At 54.7% G+C, this 19,539-nt stretch overlaps 9 protein-coding genes across 9 annotated transcripts; 5 read left to right on the top strand and 4 right to left on the bottom strand.

Annotated features, from left to right (window-relative positions):
- Positions 1–36: 36 nt before the first annotated feature.
- On the top strand, positions 37–1,034 carry B0H64DRAFT_330457 (uncharacterized protein; the record flags this gene model as incomplete). The annotated part of the gene is made up of 2 exons (XM_062800941.1): positions 37–733; positions 796–1,034. 2 exons carry the CDS (start codon positions 37–39, stop codon positions 1,032–1,034), a joined length of 936 nt encoding a protein of 311 aa, XP_062654921.1.
- Positions 1,035–1,247: 213 nt separating this feature from the next.
- Positions 1,248–2,808, bottom strand: B0H64DRAFT_330222 (uncharacterized protein; the record flags this gene model as incomplete). Its single annotated transcript, XM_062800924.1, has 3 exons — positions 1,248–1,779; positions 1,839–2,617; positions 2,668–2,808. The coding sequence occupies 3 exons, from the start codon at positions 2,806–2,808 to the stop codon at positions 1,248–1,250; spliced, it is 1,452 nt and encodes a 483-aa protein (XP_062654920.1).
- A 1,534-nt stretch (positions 2,809–4,342) lies between these two features.
- On the top strand, positions 4,343–8,129 carry B0H64DRAFT_330129 (cytochrome P450; the record flags this gene model as incomplete). The annotated part of the gene is made up of 6 exons (XM_062800917.1): positions 4,343–4,484; positions 4,628–6,035; positions 6,411–6,679; positions 6,743–6,778; positions 6,827–7,311; positions 7,368–8,129. 6 exons carry the CDS (start codon positions 4,343–4,345, stop codon positions 8,127–8,129), a joined length of 3,102 nt encoding a protein of 1,033 aa, XP_062654919.1.
- A 447-nt stretch (positions 8,130–8,576) lies between these two features.
- Positions 8,577–9,497, top strand: B0H64DRAFT_244896 (uncharacterized protein). The gene is made up of 2 exons (XM_062799897.1): positions 8,577–8,980; positions 9,045–9,497. The coding sequence occupies exons 1-2, from the start codon at positions 8,775–8,777 to the stop codon at positions 9,214–9,216; spliced, it is 378 nt and encodes a 125-aa protein (XP_062654918.1). The 5' UTR covers positions 8,577–8,774; the 3' UTR covers positions 9,217–9,497.
- On the top strand, positions 9,497–10,690 carry B0H64DRAFT_244917 (uncharacterized protein). The gene has a single exon (XM_062799898.1). It carries the CDS (start codon positions 9,778–9,780, stop codon positions 10,348–10,350), a length of 573 nt encoding a protein of 190 aa, XP_062654917.1. The 5' UTR covers positions 9,497–9,777; the 3' UTR covers positions 10,351–10,690.
- Positions 10,691–10,757: 67 nt separating this feature from the next.
- On the bottom strand, positions 10,758–11,855 carry B0H64DRAFT_330310 (uncharacterized protein; the record flags this gene model as incomplete). The annotated part of the gene is made up of 3 exons (XM_062800930.1): positions 10,758–11,336; positions 11,390–11,507; positions 11,557–11,855. The coding sequence occupies 3 exons, from the start codon at positions 11,853–11,855 to the stop codon at positions 10,758–10,760; spliced, it is 996 nt and encodes a 331-aa protein (XP_062654916.1).
- Positions 11,856–13,609: 1,754 nt separating this feature from the next.
- On the bottom strand, positions 13,610–15,033 carry B0H64DRAFT_427012 (uncharacterized protein; the record flags this gene model as incomplete). Its single annotated transcript, XM_062805758.1, has 5 exons — positions 14,662–15,033; positions 14,413–14,577; positions 14,237–14,343; positions 13,869–14,185; positions 13,610–13,800 (listed from the first exon to the last, which is right to left on the bottom strand). Exons 1-5 carry the CDS (start codon positions 14,701–14,703, stop codon positions 13,610–13,612), a joined length of 822 nt encoding a protein of 273 aa, XP_062654915.1. The 5' UTR covers positions 14,704–15,033.
- A 188-nt stretch (positions 15,034–15,221) lies between these two features.
- B0H64DRAFT_408887 (fungal-specific transcription factor domain-containing protein) lies at positions 15,222–17,330 on the top strand. Its single transcript, XM_062804675.1, has 6 exons — positions 15,222–15,329; positions 15,406–15,681; positions 15,737–15,820; positions 15,893–16,176; positions 16,232–16,495; positions 16,561–17,330. The coding sequence occupies exons 1-6, from the start codon at positions 15,323–15,325 to the stop codon at positions 17,125–17,127; spliced, it is 1,482 nt and encodes a 493-aa protein (XP_062654914.1). The 5' UTR covers positions 15,222–15,322; the 3' UTR covers positions 17,128–17,330.
- A 380-nt stretch (positions 17,331–17,710) lies between these two features.
- B0H64DRAFT_366614 (uncharacterized protein) lies at positions 17,711–19,327 on the bottom strand (the record flags this gene model as incomplete). Its single annotated transcript, XM_062801915.1, has 3 exons — positions 19,102–19,327; positions 18,775–19,008; positions 17,711–18,710 (listed from the first exon to the last, which is right to left on the bottom strand). The coding sequence occupies exons 1-3, from the start codon at positions 19,281–19,283 to the stop codon at positions 17,711–17,713; spliced, it is 1,416 nt and encodes a 471-aa protein (XP_062654913.1). The 5' UTR covers positions 19,284–19,327.
- Between the last annotated feature and the right edge of the window lie 212 nt (positions 19,328–19,539).

The following is a 19,539-nucleotide window of genomic DNA, read 5'->3' as shown; positions in this document are numbered from 1 at the left end:
ATATTAGACGCTGACGAGCCCTCGGGTACATTCGAGATGTCGAACCGCGATCTCAGTGCCGCTGGCCGTCTTCGGGACCGACAACCGATTCCGACGCCCGTCCCCGCCTATCTTCCCACTGCGGGATCGCCTCTCACAGTCGACAGGACTCTCTACTCTTCGGCCCAACAAGCCCCGCGAATATTGGTCAAGGAATTCACCCTCCCGATCCGCTCCGGCCGTGCTTGGAAAGCCCCCGCCGGAAGCATCGTCCGGATCAGCACCCCCGAGGGTCCTCAGGTGGGCGACCTCAATATTTGGAACGCCCATAACCCCCGCGAACGCTTTTGGGCTTCGCGAACAAGGCAGCTGCATGCGACGCATGTGTCGACCTACGACAGGTTATGGTCGTGTTTGCCATACATGCGACCCTTGGTGACCATCATCTCAGACACCTTGGCGTGGTACGGGGAGGATGAGCACGGTGGGCGCGTCCACGATCTTCTCGGCACCCGCTGCGATCCGTACATCAACACGGTCTTGAGTGGCGGAGAGTATAACTTTCATTGTCACTCCAACCTGACCCGCGCGGTACTGCCGTTTGGGCTAGCTGAATCGGATGTCCACGATGTCATCAACATTTTCCAGGTGACAGGGCTGGACGCGAAGGGACGGTACTTTATGAATCCATGCCCAGCGACGAGCGGGGATCACCTAGAGTTTCTAGCAGAGCAAGATGTCTTGATGGCCCTGAGTTCGTCTCTCCAACCGTCCCTGTGAATTAGCATGGAACATGACGTTTAACAAGCATCATAGGTACTTGCCCCGGAGGGGATCTGTCGCTGTGGGGATTTGGTGCCGATAGCGAGAAAGAGATGATCAAATGCTGCCGCCCCCTCAAGGTCGAGGTATTCCGTCTCGCTGATTCGGACTTTCTGCGCAAGGGCGGTTGGCAGCCGGCCGAGCCTTCCGAGTACCAGGGACAACACGGAATGACTGTTATCCAAAGAGAACCACGTGCGGGACACGAGGTTGAGCACAAAACAAGACAGTAATAGAATAGGTACATGTTTAGGCAACTACATAAGTTTGATAGGTCCTCATTTCATTCGGGATGTGCTGCTTCATTTGAGACCTTTCTTTGACAAGTCTGTCTGTCTTTTCCCTTCAACCGCTGCCGCTGCCGGGTGGTATGAAGCTGCGTATGGCGGCGGACCTGACCAGACGATCGCCTCCGACAGTACTACCCATAGCGAAGTACCTTCCTCTCAGTCCCGCGCAGAACGCTTCACAACAAATGCACCTCGATCCATCGTGTTGATGACAATGAACCCACTGGGGAAGAAGGGATAATGGCTCCATGACCCAGTAAAGGTCACATTTCCACCACCAGGGAGATGGTCATCCTCGGGGTGGGTATCAAAGAAAGCGACTTCTTTGATGCCTTTCCCCGTCGGGTCCGAAGACACGGAGTGCAAGTCCAGAACACTCAGCCCCAACCCATAATTGCTCTGGTAAGCAAACCCATCCTTCACATATTGGTTGTGGTCGATGCCCTTCCGCAGGCCTTTGTAATGCCCGGTTTGTTTAGGCGACTCAAGAGAAGAGATATCCCAGATGTATGAGACAGGATAGCCATCGGCGGCGAGGCCTGACTTGTCGAACTCGTCATACTCGTCATCAGTGATCAAGTACTGTTGCCATTCGGGGTCGAGCACCCAGCCCTGATGGGTGTAGACAAATCCTTCGTATGACGTGTTGGAGATGACTTTGATGTTCTCCTTGTCGCTGACATCGAAGCTGAGATGTGATGTTAGCCGGTCATCCACATGCACCGAGTTTCAACGTCGTGGCCCTACATTGTCAACGAGTCTTCATCGTACCCATAGCAAATATCCCTCCCGTCGTACTTTTCGTCAGGGCCCCTGTATACAATACACTGGGCATCGTGGACATAGCCATCGACGCCGGTGCCACCCAAGGTCTGGGGATTCGATGGGTCGGTCAAATCGAAGAACACGAGACCCGCGCCGAGGGGTCCGTCTCTGGGTTGAAAGCCTGTGGCCACTCCGTAATTCATCTCTTCGTTGGTGACAACGTTGTGAGAGCGGCCGAGGGGGAGACCTTCGATCCAGAATCCCGTGAGATCTTGGTCATTGCTGAAAACGACGGGGCTCGAGGGGTTGACGTCAACAAGTTTGCCTAGGTCGAAGATCTGGATACCATGGCGCTCAGCCTCGCTTCCAATGAGGATGTAGCTTTTATAGCCCTTGATTTCGCGCCACATGGATATCGGGGCTCTGTCGTACTGAGGCAAACGGCCAAGGTACACCAGCTTTCCCTTGGTGCTGACCTCGGCAAACGCGGTGCCATCTTCCTGAGCGATGGCAACGAACTCGCGGCCTTCGGGGCTTGTCCACCCCCAAGAGCCTGCTCCCCTACCAGACAAGCTACCTAGTTCGGCATGTGGTTTGAAGTCGAAGAGGTCGAGATCCTGGCATCGGAAGGTGTTGCCGGGGTCGTCAGGTATCAGCGCCACCGTGCCATTCACACAAGGGATATAGTCCGTTTCGTCGCCAAATGTTTTGTACTGTGCCGAATCGAACAGACCTTGCTCTGCCATCTCCTCCCACACTTGCTATGCCTTGGTTAGACACGGTCCCCTTCCTTCTCTCCCCGGTCACTCACATGTTTTGTTGCCATGATTCGTCCATGGACGAAACCAGGGTCATACAGGTCCGCTTTGAGCTTCATGTCGACAACGAGCTCTTTGGCGGACGACAGAACCGCTAGTCCCGCCACGAGGGTGGCAATGTTCAAAAGTGCCATTGTGACTGGAAGGGGCTTATGGAAGCAGATTCGTGGTCGGTTCGCACGTTGCCGACAACTTTTGGGGTTCTGTCGGACTGGGTTATGTCTCGAGAACCCTGAGCAATGGCGATCGTTGCAAAAACAGGAGCGGTTGGATCAGAGGGCTATTCGACCTTTTTAAGAAGAATATGGCGGCGACCATGGGATGAACCGGGGTCCTGGATGATATCGGCATTTGAGATTAAGCGCCCAAAGCGGCAGGTATAAACCAACCTAAGTTCGAAATGCCGTGGCCCGCCCTGGCCAAGCATGAGGCTCCTCGGGTGGGGGCAACCATGTTTCAATATCTACTGTTTAGGCTTGTGTGACCGCTTGCCCCGATTAACCACTCTGCTGTGCACAGGGCATTAACTGGGCGGTGGTGCTTGCGGATCGCCAAAGGTCATTTACGACATCACGGGGCCGCCTGACGTGACGGACTGAAGTGGAAGGTAATCTAACCAGGCCATCATAACTGGCAGTTAGTGAAACAAAAAGGGGGGCTAGTACCAGCCTGCCCCGACGAGTGATGATAATCTTTGGGTGCCCGATAAGACAAGTTACCTCCCTATCATCGGTGGCGGGCCGAGATTATACGTACAACAACAACGGAAGTTACACAGACGGAGAGGCAGGGTGGTACCGATACAACAAACAACTAGTGCGTTTGCATTTTCATCTTGGTTGGACTCAGAGCACCGCAAGCAAAGTGTGCTCCAGGAATCAGAAGGGATTAATCGGTAATACGAAGCAGTCTATCCTTCTATGAACCGGCAACTGTTAGTCTGCCGCGTCAAGGGACAGGCCGAGGACAACTCCAGCCCGAGTTCTGGTCCCCGAGTTAGGGGGTCTCATAGGTGGCGAGCCATTTGAAGTTTGTCGAGCATTGGTCGGACGCCTTGACGGGTACACGGGGTAGATGGTGAGCGACTTAACCCCACTCGCTCAGCGGGAGAGCGGGGAGCTGCGAGAGCGGTTAGGTTCCGAGCTCCTCACCTCCCGCAAGAAGCCGGCAAGTCGCCGCGAGGGAGAGCTCAAAATACCACCTGCCACCCTTGGCAGACGAACCTTCCGTGGGTGGATGTGGAACAACAGGCAGTGACCAATAGAAGCACTTGTCACCCCACGATGACGACAATGCTTTCCGTGTGTTCATTGCAGGGTGGGATGCATGGCACTGGCCAGTCAAAAGCATTGTAATTACCTTTCTCCCTCGCGCTTTCGCGGTCTGGATCCTCCTACAGTTCCCTTGCATGAACTGAGCGGCGGCTTTTCGTCCTTGCAGAACACCACACTAACGAGTGTACTGCACGGTACAACGATATCCCCTCATCCGGTGCCAGCCGCGCCCGACTGCCCCGCGCTGACCTCGAACTCCCCTCATCTACTTGCATTCATGACATTCGTCCTCTCCGCTGCTCGGAATACCTGCGCACTTATTCTCCCGGTTCGAGGGCTCGTATCGACTTTTAGAATAGAGACCCGACATCTCGTTACGGCGTCACCACGAATAATGTCACAGGAATACAAACTCAAGGGGGTTGGCTCGCTCGCGCTGAAGCCCGGCGAGAAGCAGGAGGTGGAAGTCGAAGGGCTTGAGGCCAAGGTGCTGCTCCTTAACGCCGGCGGAACGGTGCAGGCGGTCGGGCCCAAGTGTACCCACTACGGAGCACCCCTGGTCAAGGGCGTCCTCGGGACAAACGGGAAGCTCACTTGCCCGTGGCATGGAGGTAATTGATGGTTGCCGCCTTGTTTCGTTGTCGGTTTCTACTTGCTGACCGGGGGGTTCTCACTACAGCTTGCTTCAATGCTAAGACCGGCGATGTCGAAGATGCTCCTGCTCTGAACGCTCTGCCTGTCTTCAAAGCGATCGAGCGGGATGGCGCCGTTTACATCACTGGAGACGCCGAGACCATCAAGCGAGGACATCGCGCGCCCGAGTTCAAGGGAAGTGCCACTGGTGGCGACAAAACCCTGGTCGTGGGGGGCGGATCTGGGGCACTGGGCACCATTGAGGGATTGCGTGGGGGTGGCTACCAAGGAAGTATCACGCTCATCTCCAACGAGGGCTATCTACCCATCGACAGACCGAAGCTCAGCAAGGCCCTCATGACGGATCTCGGAAAGTTACAGTGGAGGGACGAGGGTTGGTACAAGAGCCGTAGCGTGGACATTGTCGACGATGAAGTCAACGGGATCGACTTCGCGGCCAAGACGGTTGCGACCAAGTCTGGAGCCAAGTTTGCTTATAATAAACTTGTGCTTTCAACGGGTGGGACGCCCAGGCAGCTGCCGCTGCCGGGGTTCAAGGACCTGGGCAACATCTTCACGCTACGTAACGTCCACGACACGAAACGGATTGTCGGCGCCATCGGGGACAAAGGCAAGAAGATTGTCGTTATTGGGTCGTCCTTCATTGGCATGGAGATCGCCGTGGCCACGTCTAATGGCAATGACGTGACGGTTGTGGGCATGGAGAAGGCGCCGCTCGAACGGGTCCTCGGTGAGAGGGTAGGCAATTTTATCCGGAAAGGCGTCGAAGGGAAAGGCGTCAAGTTTTACATGTCGGCGGGTGTCGAAAAGGCCGAACCATCGGCGTCCGACCCTTCCAACGTCGGTTCGGTTCACCTAAAAGATGGGACGACGCTCGAGGCCGACCTTGTGATCTTGGGCGTTGGTGTCGCCCCCGCGACCGGATATCTCAAGGGCAACGACGCGGTCCAGCTTGAGCAAGACGGGAGCTTGAAGGTGAACGAGTCCTTCTCGGTGGTTGGGCTCGAGGACGTGTATGCGATTGGTGATATCGCGACACACCCTTACCGTGGCCCGGGAGGGGAGGGCAAGCCTGTGCGCATCGAGCATTGGAACGTTGCTCAGAACTCAGGCCGGGCTGCTGCGAGCCACATCCTCCAACCAAACCACACGCCCGAGTTCTATACGCCGGTGTTTTGGAGTGCCCTTGGAGCCCAGATGCGGTACTGCGGCAACACCATGGCCAGTGGCTGGGACGATGTGGTGATCCAGGGAGATCCGGAGCAGGGGAAGTGGGTGGCGTACTACGCGAAGGGAGAGACTGTGGTGGCAATGGCAAGCATGGGCATGGACCCAGCGATGGCCCAGTGCGCGCAGCTCATGTCACTCCACAGAATGCCTACCAAGGCCCAGCTCCAGGGAGGCTTGGACATCTTGAGTGTTGGGCCGCCGCAGTAAGCTTGTTGTAGAGTTGGTTGTGGTAGGAAAGAAGTTTCATGGCTTTGGCTTGCTAAGCGAGATGAACACGCTGCATTTGCACAACCACGTGGCATTGGAAGCCTCTGTCGACTAAGCCCTAACCCTTAGCTTTGTAAATCTTCGCCTGTACAGATTATTCGTTGGCTGATGTGGGATTCGATCGAAATTATCCACGTGTGGATGTTGGACCAACCTGGAGTCTCCGAGTCTCCGAGTCTCCAAATTTGCTCTAGCGATCTTACACATACACGGTCTAAATAATTTATATTCCCTCTGGCCGTGGACGAATCTTTCAACTGCCGAACGACTACCCACGCATTTTCCGCCATGGACCTTGTGGTCCTGCTGAGGTCGGCAGTTACGGTGGTGGCCCTGTTCATTCCGCTTGGGCTCCTATCTATGTTGGTCATCGCCATTTATCGTCTTACCTTTCATCCGCTGGCTCAAGTGCCTGGGCCAAGAGCCGCCGCCGTCTCCAACATCTGGCAGGCCCGCCATGTGCGGGATGGACGGGCTCGGGAGTTGGGAAAAACACTGCATAAGAAATACGGACCTGTGGTTCGCGTCGGCCCCAACGAGGTGTGGTTGAACTCCGGAGACGCGTTTAAGAATATCTATAGTATGGAACTTTCCTACCATGGTTCCTTGTCGTTTGGCATATCCGCCGGCTAACATTACCGAGGTGCTGGGAGCGGCTACGATAAATCCGACTTCTACCGTAAGTGGCGATGAACTTCCCCTAAGGCCGTCTCTAAAATTTGGACAGTGGCCACGGCCCTAAACAAACCCAGATTCGACTGGAGGCTCAACGCGCACTTCCCCGACACACTTGACTTCCTTTCCGAGTTTGATGTCAATCGGTACAGGTTGCAGAGGCGGCTCAGCGGGCCTTTATACTTGGCATCGAACATGAGGAGATTTGATTCGGCCGTCGAGAACGTTACCAAAGCTGCGGTTGCCGAGTTGAAAGCCCTCAAGGGCGCCGAGGTCGACCTGAAAGAGTGGATGCACATCATCGCCGTTGAGTGTCTCGGAGCCGTCGTGCTCTCATGGTCACCCAAGTATCTGCAAAACCGTTCGGACGGTGGCACCAGTACCCAGAGCTATCTCGGTTGGAAACGAAAGAGCGTGTTCGGGTTGTTTCCAACTGTCACCAAGATCTCTTTCATTTCCAAAACCTTAAGCCGGGTCTTCTCTAACATCTGGGGAGTGACATTCAAGACACCGAAAAACTTTAGGCCTTTTTTCATAGTGAGTGAGGCCGCTTTACATATTCGTGTGCTACAAAGCCCTAACCTCAACATTAGCCGGTGTACCGGAAAGCGTCGAAGAGAATAGCAAATGCACTTCGAAACGCCCCTCAGCGAGGCGCTGAAAAGGCATCAGGCGATGATTTGCTTGAGGATCTAATCAACCTCCACAAGGAACGTCCCGCTTTCAAAGAAGCCTACTTGCGCCGCCTTGCCGTTACTAATTTTGGTGCTGGCCATGAAACAATGTGCTCGGCACTTACCGCGGCCATGGCCATGATTGGAACTCACCCCGAAGTTCTACGCAGAGTAGTTGAGGAAGTCCGCGACACAGCCAGCTCACCAGCTTACGACAATACTAGTGCTCATCTCCCATACACACAGGCAAGTATCAAGGAAGCCCAGCGCCTATATCCAGTCATTGGAATGTCACTTTCACGCAGGGTTCCACGAACCGGTTTGGTTCTTCATGGCCACTTCTTCCCGCCCGGCACTACTGTTGGATGCAACCCCGCCGCGTTGCATAGGAATACCGATTTGTTCGGTAATGACGCGGGCGAATACAGACCGAGCAGGTGGTTACAAGACGAAAACCCCGACACGGTCCGCGCGATGGAGAGGACAAATTTAACCTGGGGAGGCGGGATGCGGACCTGCCCCGGGAGGCATCTCGCGGAACTAGTCCTGCACAAAGTCGTCCCCGCGTTGATGAAGGAGTTCGACTTGGAGATTACGGCTTTGCCGGAGGAAGAAGAAATGCCGTGTTACTTTATGGCGATGATAACGGGGGTCAAGGCAAGGTTCGTAGCTGTAGAGTAAACATGAAAGTTATAGAAGCTACCTATCTAGCTCGGGGCTGACCCTGGCAACCTTCCCCGTAGTTAATATTCTACATAACCGTCACGTCTCCTCTCCGCTCTATTCGAGCGAGACCCCTTCCGGCCACCAGCCGCAGGTTTACAAGTATTCGTAAAATGATGGTGCTCGAACAAAGTTCTTTCTTACTTTATGAGGATGACGACAGTATGGGATTGCAACAGATGAACCGGCCGCTCGTGATAAACCCTATAGCTAAACCTAGCTCCCTAGGTACTCTTGGAAACTCCGTGTCTTGTGCTCCTCATTTGGCGATACATCGTGGGATTCATACCCTATTGTGGATGGGTCGCCTCAATCGCTAATAACCGGACTCGGCCCATATTTCGACGGATCGAGATGGGTCTCGCGACGCTTTTCCGGCCAACGTTCCGTCTCCCCGCTTCCCAAGGCGTCTTGACGTAATCACTTGCGCTGGGCTGAAGTCATCCGTTATCTAAGCGGGAGGGAGTATAAAGAACACCTGGCGCTCGTTGCGGTCGGGCTTTCTTCCTGTTTTACTTATTTACGTTCCGTCATATCCTCGCACCACCGGAGACTTTCACTACAAGGTCCAATCACAGGTTTGGACACCCACATAACCCGACAATGTTCATTACTCGACAGCGTCACGCGTTGCTTCTCCACGTCAGCAGGACAGCCACAACGAGCATCGCCTCCCCAAAGACCCTTCCATTCTATCGCCGTACTTCCCCTCAAGTACAAAATGTCTCCTCCGTTCCTGGTAAGAGCCCGGACGACATGGGTGGACCTGGAGGCCAGGAACACTTCCCAGAGAGCAATGGGTTGCGAAGGTTGGACCCCCTCGTCCCGTTTTACGTTGGCTCGTTGTGCTCCCAGATGATTTATGACTACTAGGAGGTATACCATCACCACCATGTATGGGGTGCTCGCTGCATGTTTTGTCTTGGTAGCTGCGAGGGTCGCTAGGTTAAACTCGAAAACCGGCTATGTTTTAGTTCATGATTCATCAAAGGGGGAGCTTGATGATGTAAAGTACATAAAGGTGTCCGATTTGCCAAAGTCGTAAGGGAATAGACGTTTTGTGGACGCAAAAAGGCAAATGTTGTGACGGACATGAGCGTTGGGTCCCTGCCCGAGAACGGCGCTCGCCGTTTCTACCTCCGCCCCAACTCGGCGAGCTCGGACACGAAATCCGTCGCAATCTTACCCAGTCAGCTGACGTTTTCGTTCTGTTTGCCTTCACGACGGAAGAGAATTGGTCCACCGTCTGTCAGCACAAGAAGATCGGCACGTACTTTTGCTCGATTCATGGAGGTTTTCAGGCCTTCAGCCAATGCGTGGCACCTGCCAAGGACGAAGCCCTTTCGTCATCCGTCATGGAGTCTTTGACACGCCCGGTCTGACCACCATGCTCAGTTCTTGGTCGGGGAATACGAGGTGTTCTCGTGTTCGCTCTGGGGCTTGGAACAGGAGGATGATGCGACTGGTGATGGCTCAATCTGTATATAAGTATAACAGGAGGTCCCTGTTGTTCTCCCTCCCCCAAGTTAACATCATCCCCAACTTGTGACGGCGAAACACCGATACAGTCATATCTAATAACGTTGCATTCGCACACATCTTCAGAATGAAACTTTTCAGCCTTCTCATCCCTCTTGCAACGGCCTCGTTCGCCGCCGCAGCCCCCGCCGTCACCGCACGCCAGTTCCAGGTCGGTGACATCCTCTATCCATCCGGGACCTACCGCAACTGGGTCCAGACCGGCAACATCATACAGGACCCACAAGACCAGCTACTGGTCGTCAAGAACGGAATTCCTGTAGAGGAAACAACCGCAATTGTCACCTTCGACTTCCCGACAGACTCGCAGGGCAAGAAATGCGAGCTTATCTTTGAGTTGTGGGGGGACCGGGACCACTCCACGGGGTCCCAAACCCTTGACGTCTTTACCTACAGCGATCCCCCGAGGGTTCTGTCGGACTTCGCGGCTGAGCTCAAGGGCAGGGACGTCCATGTCGGCCGTATCGTGGCCCCGCTGCAGGACAATGCCACCTGGATCCAGTCTTACCACGGCTACCCGGTGATAGACTGCCCAGCGGGGCAGTATCTTGGCTTTCAGTATGTTGGTGTAGACGATGCGGTGGAGGTTCGATGGGATATTGGTGTGACCGGGCCAAGGTTCCGGATTCATTATGACTAGAGTGCGGCGGTGAGGTATTTTACTTTGTAAGGATCGCTGGAGGAGGCGAACGAGTGATAGGAAATCGCGAGCTTTTATTTTATTCGGAAACTTGAAGACTGGGCTTTGTGAATACCCGATAGTATCTTACAACTAGGTGCCTTGCCGAATTTCGAAAATCATTGCATCCATCAGAGGGCATAATGTATAAGAGGCTGGGCTTTAGGCATGGCCGTCCTTTAACCTGACTGCGTTAACGCGAGAGAACCTGAAATGAACGTCTTCTATGTTGGCTGCCAATTTGCCTCGGAGCAAGCTGAATATACGAGTTACGTGACATGCCGCGCGGCGTAGACCTAGAGTTTGGAAGGTTGTCGATAGTTGATGTAGGGCGGTCAAGCAACCAAACACAGAGAAAGGCCCGCCCCCTACCGAAAGGTAACCACCTTACCGAATGTATCCCCCATCCCCCAAATTCCTTGCCTTAAGCAGCTGAGCTGCACAATCTGTGAATGGTCCACGAATAAGTTCACATCCGCACCAAACTCCCGCACATACCAATTGAATACCTTGGGATCCGCCGCCTCGAACATGACCCTCTCCTTGGGCAAACCACCAAGAATGGCCTGAATCACGTCCGTCCTCCACCCCCTCACATTCTCCGTAATACCCTCGCTCTCAATCATAATTCTTTCGACCCCTGCCTCCTCAATAAACCGCCGTCCCAAGTTGATAATCTTGTTCGGGTCCGACGTCCCCCCTAAAGCTTCGAGTTCGGCGGCGTCCGTATCACCGCCGGCGCCGAATTGGATGCCTATCTCGGGTTTGGCGGTCAGCCCAGCGTCGTGGACAGAGTGAACCAAGCGGAGCCAGTCATCGGGTGGGAGGGAGAGGAATCCTGAGGATATTTCGATGACATCAAAGTTGAGGGCTTTGCACTTGGCGAGGTAACGCGGGATAGCCGTTGAAGGGTCGGATTGGAGAAGCACATGCTCGATCCAGCCGCCCTATTCGAATGTCAACGATGCTTTTACAGCCAAGTGGGAGTGTGTGGACGGACTGTAGAGACGTAGACACCATGCTCGTGTGCGAGATCAATGAGCTCGCGGAGCCTTTCCTCGGGGAACAAGGAGAAGGACCCGCCTGCGAATTTGAGGCCATCTATGTGATGGCCCATTCTAGGGCGTTGTTAGTGTTTGTGCTTAAGGGGTGGGACTGTAGACTCACGTCTCGAGGATGTCCTGGAGGTACCGCTTCCCCATAGTGGAGTAGTATGGGCCCCTGACCTCGGTGACTCCGACCTGCCGGGGCTTTGGCGGGCGAGTGTTGTGCCGGACGAAGCCGAAGGCGCCTTCGTCCTCAAGCATAATGTTCGGTTGCTGGCGGGGGGCATTATGTGAAGTTTCTTTTGTCACTAAATTTGCAGTGGTTGACAGAGATCGCAGGGAGGCGGGTTTGATAGGTATGTCGCCGAGGATTCTGCCTATGGCTGGTCGAAACAATGTAGAGAAATGCTGAGCACCCATTCCGACGTTTTAGAGCGGATTACGGAAAGATTGTTTACAGTCAAGTTGGCTACTTGACCTGAGTTCAGTACGCTTGCAAGGAGGATATCAAGTGGGAAAGAAGCTACAGATAGAGAGTGAACTCTAAGATCCTCGTTGTTTTAGCGGGTAAATGGTTAGGTATTGAGAGTAGTAGTCGAGTCTGGTTATTGTTAGGGGATGGTTGTGTATGGTGACGTCGGTGGAACTTGTTTTCTTCCGGATTGATGTCATTATTACGACAACCCCACACGCACGGTAACTATTCCCACCAAAATAACTGACTCTTGTATAGTTGGCTCCGGCCAAGCTCCGGCTGCTTTGGGTAGGCCGGGTGAGCTAGGGGTGAGCTAGGGGTGAGCCAAGGTGAGCTAAGGTGGCCCTGCTCTGTCGGTCGCGCGAGTCACCCCGGGGATCTACACGGCCTCTGGCTCGACGCCCCTCTGCTTGACCCGAATCAGCGCCCTCACCCGGAGTCGGCGTCGGTGGCATTACCGTGAACTTGAACCTTTTCCTACCGCCGTCGGCTCCGACCGTATAGGTAATGTATCCAACCCCAATGCGGCGGCCCAACCATAGCGCGGGCGCCTATCTTCCACCATGCTACGAACCTCCAAGTACTTGTCGTCACCACAATCCGCTCTTCGGGCATAAACCACTCATGTAGCATCTTCGGTGAAGGTGAAGTCTACCTATCGGCTTGATCTGTACCTGACGGAGGTGACCGGCAGGTACAATCTTACATTGACGCCTCCCATATACTGAACACCAATCCCGAACTATAAGAACAACCTGTTCCAGTCCGTATCCGACCACTAGTCTACTACGAGTCGATAGACCTTTCCACCAAACACAAATCAAAAGCCCCAACGGAACCAATTCCAACCCTCTTTCACCCCTGCTAATACACCATACCGAATTTCAACCCTTTGCCCGAGCAACCCAACCTAACCCACCCCAACTACATAACCCCTACCCCAGTCCCACCCCTCCTCTTCCCCCTTCCCACCTTTACGATATAATCTCCACCCAACCCGAAAGTCCCTAAACGGAACCTTAGCCGTCCCCCTCTCCACACATCATCCTGCCTAGGTGGTGGTGGGGAGAGTTATACAGTGGGTAGCAGGAAGGGGGGGGTTTCTAGGGAAGGGGGGGGATTAATTGCTCGGGCTAGCGCGCCGATTGGGAAGCGGATAAAGTGCTCGAGTTCGGGATCGTCCAGGTGTTAGATTGCGGGGTTGGGGAGGAAATGGTGTAGGCAAGGGCCAGGCCCGTGGTGGACGAGTTGGTGAACATGGGTTGGGTGCCGTCACGTTGGTGCTCGCTAGCCGCGGGGCGACGGTGAACTAGAGGAGGAGTATGCCGAGGCGGGTTTCGGGGGATACGGCAGGGCTGAGGGTGAGTGCGTCGGTTGGATTCCGATAGTCAAGAAAACTGTTAGCCTTTTTCCTGTGCCGTATATCGACGTTCGTGCTCAAGGCCACCCCTCCCTCCGACTACCTAAGTTGAGGTCGCGACCGGCAATGCAGAAAGTCTGAAACTAGGCACTAATCACTACATGTCAACAACTCCCAATCAAGCTATCGGGGAAGATGATGCAGCACAGTAAGGTGAAGATTCATCGGCGAGCAATAATGTATTGGAGCTGCTGTCTCCTCAGAAACAAAGAAAGAACTACGGTAATCAATCCTTACAGATCTAAGTCCCACTACTACCTCCCAGCAGTGCCAATGCCATCAGAGCCACTGCTTGTTGCCGAGGTGGGAAAGGAAGTCACCGCCATTGCCCTTCTCAATACTGGCGTTTGCGATCACTGACTTCACGGCAATGGCAGACTGCTCTGGGGTAATAGGTCCCTTGAAGTGAGGTGCATAGTCGACGAACTTGGCCATCATGCCCCCCAATCCTTCCATTTGTTCTGCGGTCACTGTGGGAAGAGGAAGGGCCGTTAGCAAGGGTCGCCGAATGCTCCAAACAAAAGTACTGGAACCTTACGGTCGTCATAGCGGCCCGTGTCGACCACCCCTGGGGAAAGCGCCAGGAAGAGAACGCCATCCTTCTTGTACTGAGCGCTGTACTTGGCAACGACCATGTTCAGGGCCGCCTTGCTCGTCGAGTACAGCGAGCCGGTCGTCAGGTCGTAGTTGTTGGTGAATACCGTGTCGGCGAGGCCGGTGGAAATGGCGACGACTTTCTTCGCCTGGCCTTTGAGGATGAGAGGCATGAACAGCTTGAAGAGGTGGATGTTGCCAATAACGTTGACCTCGAACAGCTTTCTCAGGGTCTTCGTGACCATCTCGGGCTGGTCACTCCTATTTGTCGTGTCAGTTGCGAGCCCTTTTTCTCAGGTCGAGGAATCCTACAGGGTCCCGATGGGGTCAAAGGAATCAAAGAGAGGTACGAGAGCAGCGTTAGCGATGAGGTAGTCAAGACTCCCACCGGTGATCTTGGCCGTCTCGGCGGCTGCAGCCTGTCAAACTGCTTCAGCATCTAACCCCCACTCATAGGACTTGTCCCCTAGGTTGAGCTAGCTTCCTACCTGTAGAGCATTGTAGTCGGTCACGTCGGCTTGCAAAATGTGGATGTTTCTGCGCTCCTTAAGGTCCGGGTGCTCTGACACTCGCTGCAAGGTCGCAGACTTATTACGGACGAGTCCGATGAGGGTGTCGTTCGGGTCGCTGGAATACTGGCGAATGAACTCGTACTGTTTGGATTGCGGTTATCAACACCGGCTCAGAGGTGCAGAGTGCCAAAGGTGAATGGCGAGGGTCGGAGTCGTCGAACGTACCCCGAGTCCCCTGGAAGCTCCGGTGATGACGTAGGAAGGCATATTGCGGCAGGGTGCTAGTAGGGACGTGGAAGGTTTTGCAATTGAAGACAGCGGAACAAGGACTAAATATATGAAAGCAATGGGCTTTGACGAGAGTGAGTGTTCTTGGTATGCCGACGGCTTGTAGTGTTATAATATATTTCCCGTTTTTCCGTTTGAATCTGCTAGGAGGGCTCATCTCGATTTTCAATCCCCGTTCTGCTTACACGATAGTTGCCCATTGTTGAATCCTATAGCTCATCTGCAGCCGACTGGCTTTTCCCTTTCTGTTCTTCCCGCCAGTCAGGTCTGCGTTCGTGAGCCAAGATTTGCAATTTCAAAGGGAGGCACGGAGGGTGGTTGAGAGGTCGGGGGTTCTGACTTTCGCGTATAAGGGGACCAATGGGAAGGACGAGGAAACTCTGCACGGGTCCTGCAGTGTAACCCGAGAATCGAAATCGAGGCAACTTACAAGGGAACTCCAGTTTTATTTGTCAGCATTGTGTTCCAGGCCTCCGTTCGCCTTCTTACCAACCACATAGGCCTCCGCCCAGCCGCCCGAACGGCGTTCAACAGAGCCAGCGACCAGCTCGTAACTATTTGCCCAGCTGCGACATCCATAACATTGGAATCCGCGGATATGCTTTGTAAGACACTAGGCGTCAGAGGCGACTCTCGCCCGGGAGTCGGGACTAGTCGAAGGCTAACAAAATCCATTGGCAGTGAAACATGGTTTTCTCGATACTATGCCTCCCGGTCCGGAAGTCGACCTCTGCCCACTGCTTCGGGAATCCCGGTCTCGGCAGGGTCCCGGTCTTCGACTCTCCTGGCCTCATGCAGGTGATCCCAGACGCGCTGTTGTGGGAAAGTCGCCGTTAGGCTCGGTACCCAAAGCGGCGAGCAGAAACCCGCATGCCGGCGACACGCGCATACAGATAGTTCAGGTATCGCAGCAGGATATGGAAATGCACTATTACCTCAGCCACCTGGAACCCAATGGTACGCTGGTAACGCCGCCCGAGACAATGTTTGGGCCCTTCCTAACGCCTTCTAGTGCGCGTTCCGCCAGCCTGGGACATCCGAGCGGCATGGAATCCGGCGGACATGCAGGCCGGTGACCAAGATCTGATCCAATACTGTGGGTTCATTTTACCGGAGTGGTCCACCTACCTAGGCAAACGCCGCTGACTGCGCTGGCTGACAAACTCAGTCCAACTGGTCGCTTCGAAATCCCTTGCTACCTTTGGGCGTGATCCTACTGAGCTGGGGAACGCCGTCATCCGCATCGCCTTGGCCAGCAACACGGCGTCGTCCATGGCCCTGTTCCGATCACTTCTCGCCCTGTCCTCGCTTCATCGTCATAATGACAACCCACAGGCGATCGACCTCAAGATCTCGGCCCTCGAAGCATTGACTGCCACATCGGGGAAATACATTAGCACCGCGGAAGCGATCCAGCATGTTGCGACAAATATGCTGCTGTGTTCTCTTGAGGTCGGTACTATCACCGGCCGCCGGCGTGCTGCCGTGCTGATCATTATATTATTAGATCCACCAAGTATCCTGCAGTTCGGGTGAGTGGAGCTGTTATCTTCGCAGCGCCAAGGACATGATACAGGCCGCTGGTCTCGAAGAGCTGCAGCACGATAGCGACTTGGCCGCTCTGTTGGACTGGGTCTACTACCATGATGTCCTCGCCCGTTTCAGCCTACAGCACTGGCACAGGGAACCCACGGGCAACCTGCCGCCTTCGCCAACCGGCGCGTCCAGCCGATTAGGCCTCTCGCCGACTATAGGGGGCTCCCGAGCCAAGGTATGGCCACTACGAAAGTCAGCGAGGTGACTGGGAAGCCTTTTCTAATGTGATTTGTTACATAGCCCTCAAAAACAGCATCGCCGCCGCTGGCTCTAATAGAGCTGCTGTCGGAAGTTTGCGACGCCGTCCCTAGCCATCCCCCATCTATGACGCCTGCCGAACAAGGTGAGTACAAGTCTTTTCTGAAGATCCTCGACTGGAGGCTCAGGAGCATGGAGCTGCCGGCGACAGCCGACGGCAGCGCAGATACGTCATTGGTGATGGAACTCTACCGACTAGCTATGCTCGTGTACCTCAGCCGGGCGTCCGATAGCCTGCGGGGCCAGTCGACCAGGGCACAGCAGCACATTGACAAGGGCTTCACCATACTTGCTCGGTTGGGCTCCTGCGACCGACAGTTCCCTGTCTTCATCCTGGGCTGCGAGGCTCGGAGCGATGATCAGCGGGCTGTGGTTCTCGACCTCATCTCCAGGACGGAAAATAGCAATTCTTCCCGTTCGTTCAACCTTGTGCGGGTGTTACTACAGGCCAGTTGGGCGCAGGATGAACTTGGCAAGGGGGGTCTGAACTACTGTGACGAAATGGGCTATATCATCAGCTGCTGCAGGATCTTGCCTACTTTTGTTTAGTTGGGGCACTGATAACATGCCCGAAGAGATTCATCAGGGCACTGTGTAGGTAGGGAGTGGATTGAACGGACTGCAAGATAGCCACCGGTCGGTATCAAGCCTGCCGTAAAATGGTCAACAAGTCATATGTTCTCAAGGGCGCCAGGACGGAGGCGCCTCGGGGAACTTGAGAAACCTTGTATCTAATTCGGGACCAACTTCATCTTTTCTTGTTCTGAACTAGCCTGACTACCTAGGTAGGTATCATGCGCAAATGCAACGCCGCGATGGGGCTCGGGCGGGAGGTCCCGAGTGGGTGAGCCAAAAGCGGCGAGCGCTCACCCCCGCCGTCACCCCAGCTCACCCAGCTCACCCAAGCAGCTCACCCGGATTGGCGGGCAGTGAGGCGCGCAAGAGCGCGATATTCCCGAGAAAAAGTATGTCCACTTGTGGATTGCAAAACATGCATGTCTTGGTGGGTTTTGTGACAAAATAATATGGTTTAGAAACTGAAAAAATAAGGTTGAAACGGGGAACACGAGTGAGATAATGAAATATAAGAAGCGCGCAGCAGCCAGTTCCAATGGTACCACGATTCAGATTGTTAGTGCGCTCTATCTATGAAATGCAATACCTTCCCACCAGTGCTACTCCTCTCAAACTCGGTCAAGTCCTTGACGAACTTGATTAGAAAGAGGTGGGTATTTTCTGGGAACACAACAAAATAATCCTCGATTGCCTTGACAAGCTCGGACTTGGCGGCAACGGCATCACCAACGTTAGAAGAGGGAACAAGAACCCGGACTTCAAGGGTCAACTCCGGTGACGATTCCGAACTGGCCAAGACAACCTGCCACTGCAAAATTCCGCGCTCCTCGGCCTGCATAAAGGCCGCCAGCTTGTCAAACTCGAAATACATCCCGTACCACTTGAAGCTAAAGCGGCCGTCGCGGCCGCGTAGGCGGAGGACCCGGAAGTGTTCGAGTTCACTCAGGGGTATCACGCCGGAGGTGGTAGCGAGCTCTGGTAGCGGGTGCAGAGACCCGATGTCGCCGCTCACGTAGCGCACGAGGGGGTTCTTCAGGCGCTGTAGGGACGTTTGGACGATGATGCCCGGCGATCCGTCTGGGAGGGACTCGCCTCCTTCCCCGGCGCTGTCGTCACCCCCGTCAAGAGCGGACGGGTCGAGAATCTCGATCCGCATCGTGCGCGTGTCAAACACGAAATCGGCGGCCCCCGGAACTTCCGGGGGCCCGTCTCCTGTGAGATCAGGGCAGCTGAGCGCCCACGGCCCTGCCTCCGAGCTTCCTAGAAGAGAATATATCTTCACTGGTCCGAGGACGTGGGTGACATACGCTCTTTGAGCGGGGGTGAGGGGCTCGGATGTATAGATGATCTTATCTATCTTGATTAGCTTGCGCTCTTCCGCCGGGAGCGTCGCGATGTGGTGGATGGCCCTGATGACTTGACTGCCGTCGCCAGATAAGACGTTGCCGCGGTAGTGCGCCAGGGCGGCGGTCACCTCGGCCAGCTCCATAACGTTTCCGGCAGACAGAACGCTCGCACCCGCATTCTCCAGTATCTCCAGGGTGAGGTCAAGCGATCTAGGATCATCGGTTGTTTCAGTTGCAGTACTCATTTCTATATAGGGTAGCAGGACGGACGTACCGGTAAAAGTGCCCGGAGGTGTGGGTAGTCAGGACCCAGTCGCCAGGCCCAACAAGACCACATGTTCGGATGAACTCACCCATGCGGGCCCGCTGCACGCGATTTTCAAATGCGTCCGTCGCGAACAACATCGGAAGACCGCCAGATCCGCCGCCAGTGATGCTGAGGTAGGAGCTATGGCGGTAGGTATTCTCGGGGCTCGTGTCGGCCGTTAGCCGCTCGATGGCCTTGTACCTGATCCCCCGAGCGAGTTAGCGAAAGAGAGGATAATGGGGACATGAACTGGAACCGCTCCCCAGGCAACAAATTTTTATAAAACTGGCTTACAGTTGTTTCTTTGTGGTGAGGGGGAAGAGACGAAAATCCGGCGCTGCCTGGTCACTTGCCGCCGCGTCCAAGGCATTCTGGATTGCCTTAGAGTCGGGGGGGTACTGGATCTGGGCAGAATAGAAGGGGTGGATCCTCGCGACGGCAAGGACCTCATGTAAGGAGAACACTTTGGAGTTCATTTTTCTGAACAGATGCGCTGATGTGGCTGGGGGTGTAACACTTGTGGAAAGGTTTGCAAAGTGACTTGAGCCGTACTTCGTACCTACTTATGGCCGTCACTTGTCCTCCGAGGCTCCGACATCACACGCGGTGCATTGCATTCAGTTGATCAGTTCGGGTAAGTGATGGCCGAGCACCATGGGAACACGCAACACAGTTTCACCCAAACTGTGTGGAGCGCACAAGTTGAATTCAGCTGAACATCAGAGACATGGA

The sequence above is a fragment of the Chaetomium fimeti genome (genome assembly GCF_033439085.1).
Source record: "Chaetomium fimeti strain CBS 168.71 chromosome Unknown B0H64scaffold_9, whole genome shotgun sequence".
Taxonomy (NCBI): domain Eukaryota; kingdom Fungi; phylum Ascomycota; class Sordariomycetes; order Sordariales; family Chaetomiaceae; genus Chaetomium; species Chaetomium fimeti.
The sequence above is the reverse complement of the archived record's forward strand: the minus strand, read 5'-3'. Positions and strand labels throughout refer to the sequence as shown.

Excerpts from the sequence above, each read along its gene's own strand:
- B0H64DRAFT_244896 (XM_062799897.1), top strand. The coding sequence starts at position 8,775 with ATGTTCATTACTCGACAGCGTCACGCGTTGCTTCTCCACGTCAGCAGG. Across the intron at positions 8,981-9,044 it reads GAGAGCAATGGGTTGCGAAG|GAGGTATACCATCACCACCA; the intron begins GTTGGACCCCCT and ends TATGACTACTAG.
- B0H64DRAFT_244917 (XM_062799898.1), top strand. The coding sequence starts at position 9,778 with ATGAAACTTTTCAGCCTTCTCATCCCTCTTGCAACGGCCTCGTTCGCC.
- B0H64DRAFT_408887 (XM_062804675.1), top strand. Across the intron at positions 15,682-15,736 it reads CAGCCACCTGGAACCCAATG|TGCGCGTTCCGCCAGCCTGG; the intron begins GTACGCTGGTAA and ends AACGCCTTCTAG. Across the intron at positions 16,496-16,560 it reads TAGGGGGCTCCCGAGCCAAG|CCCTCAAAAACAGCATCGCC; the intron begins GTATGGCCACTA and ends TTTGTTACATAG.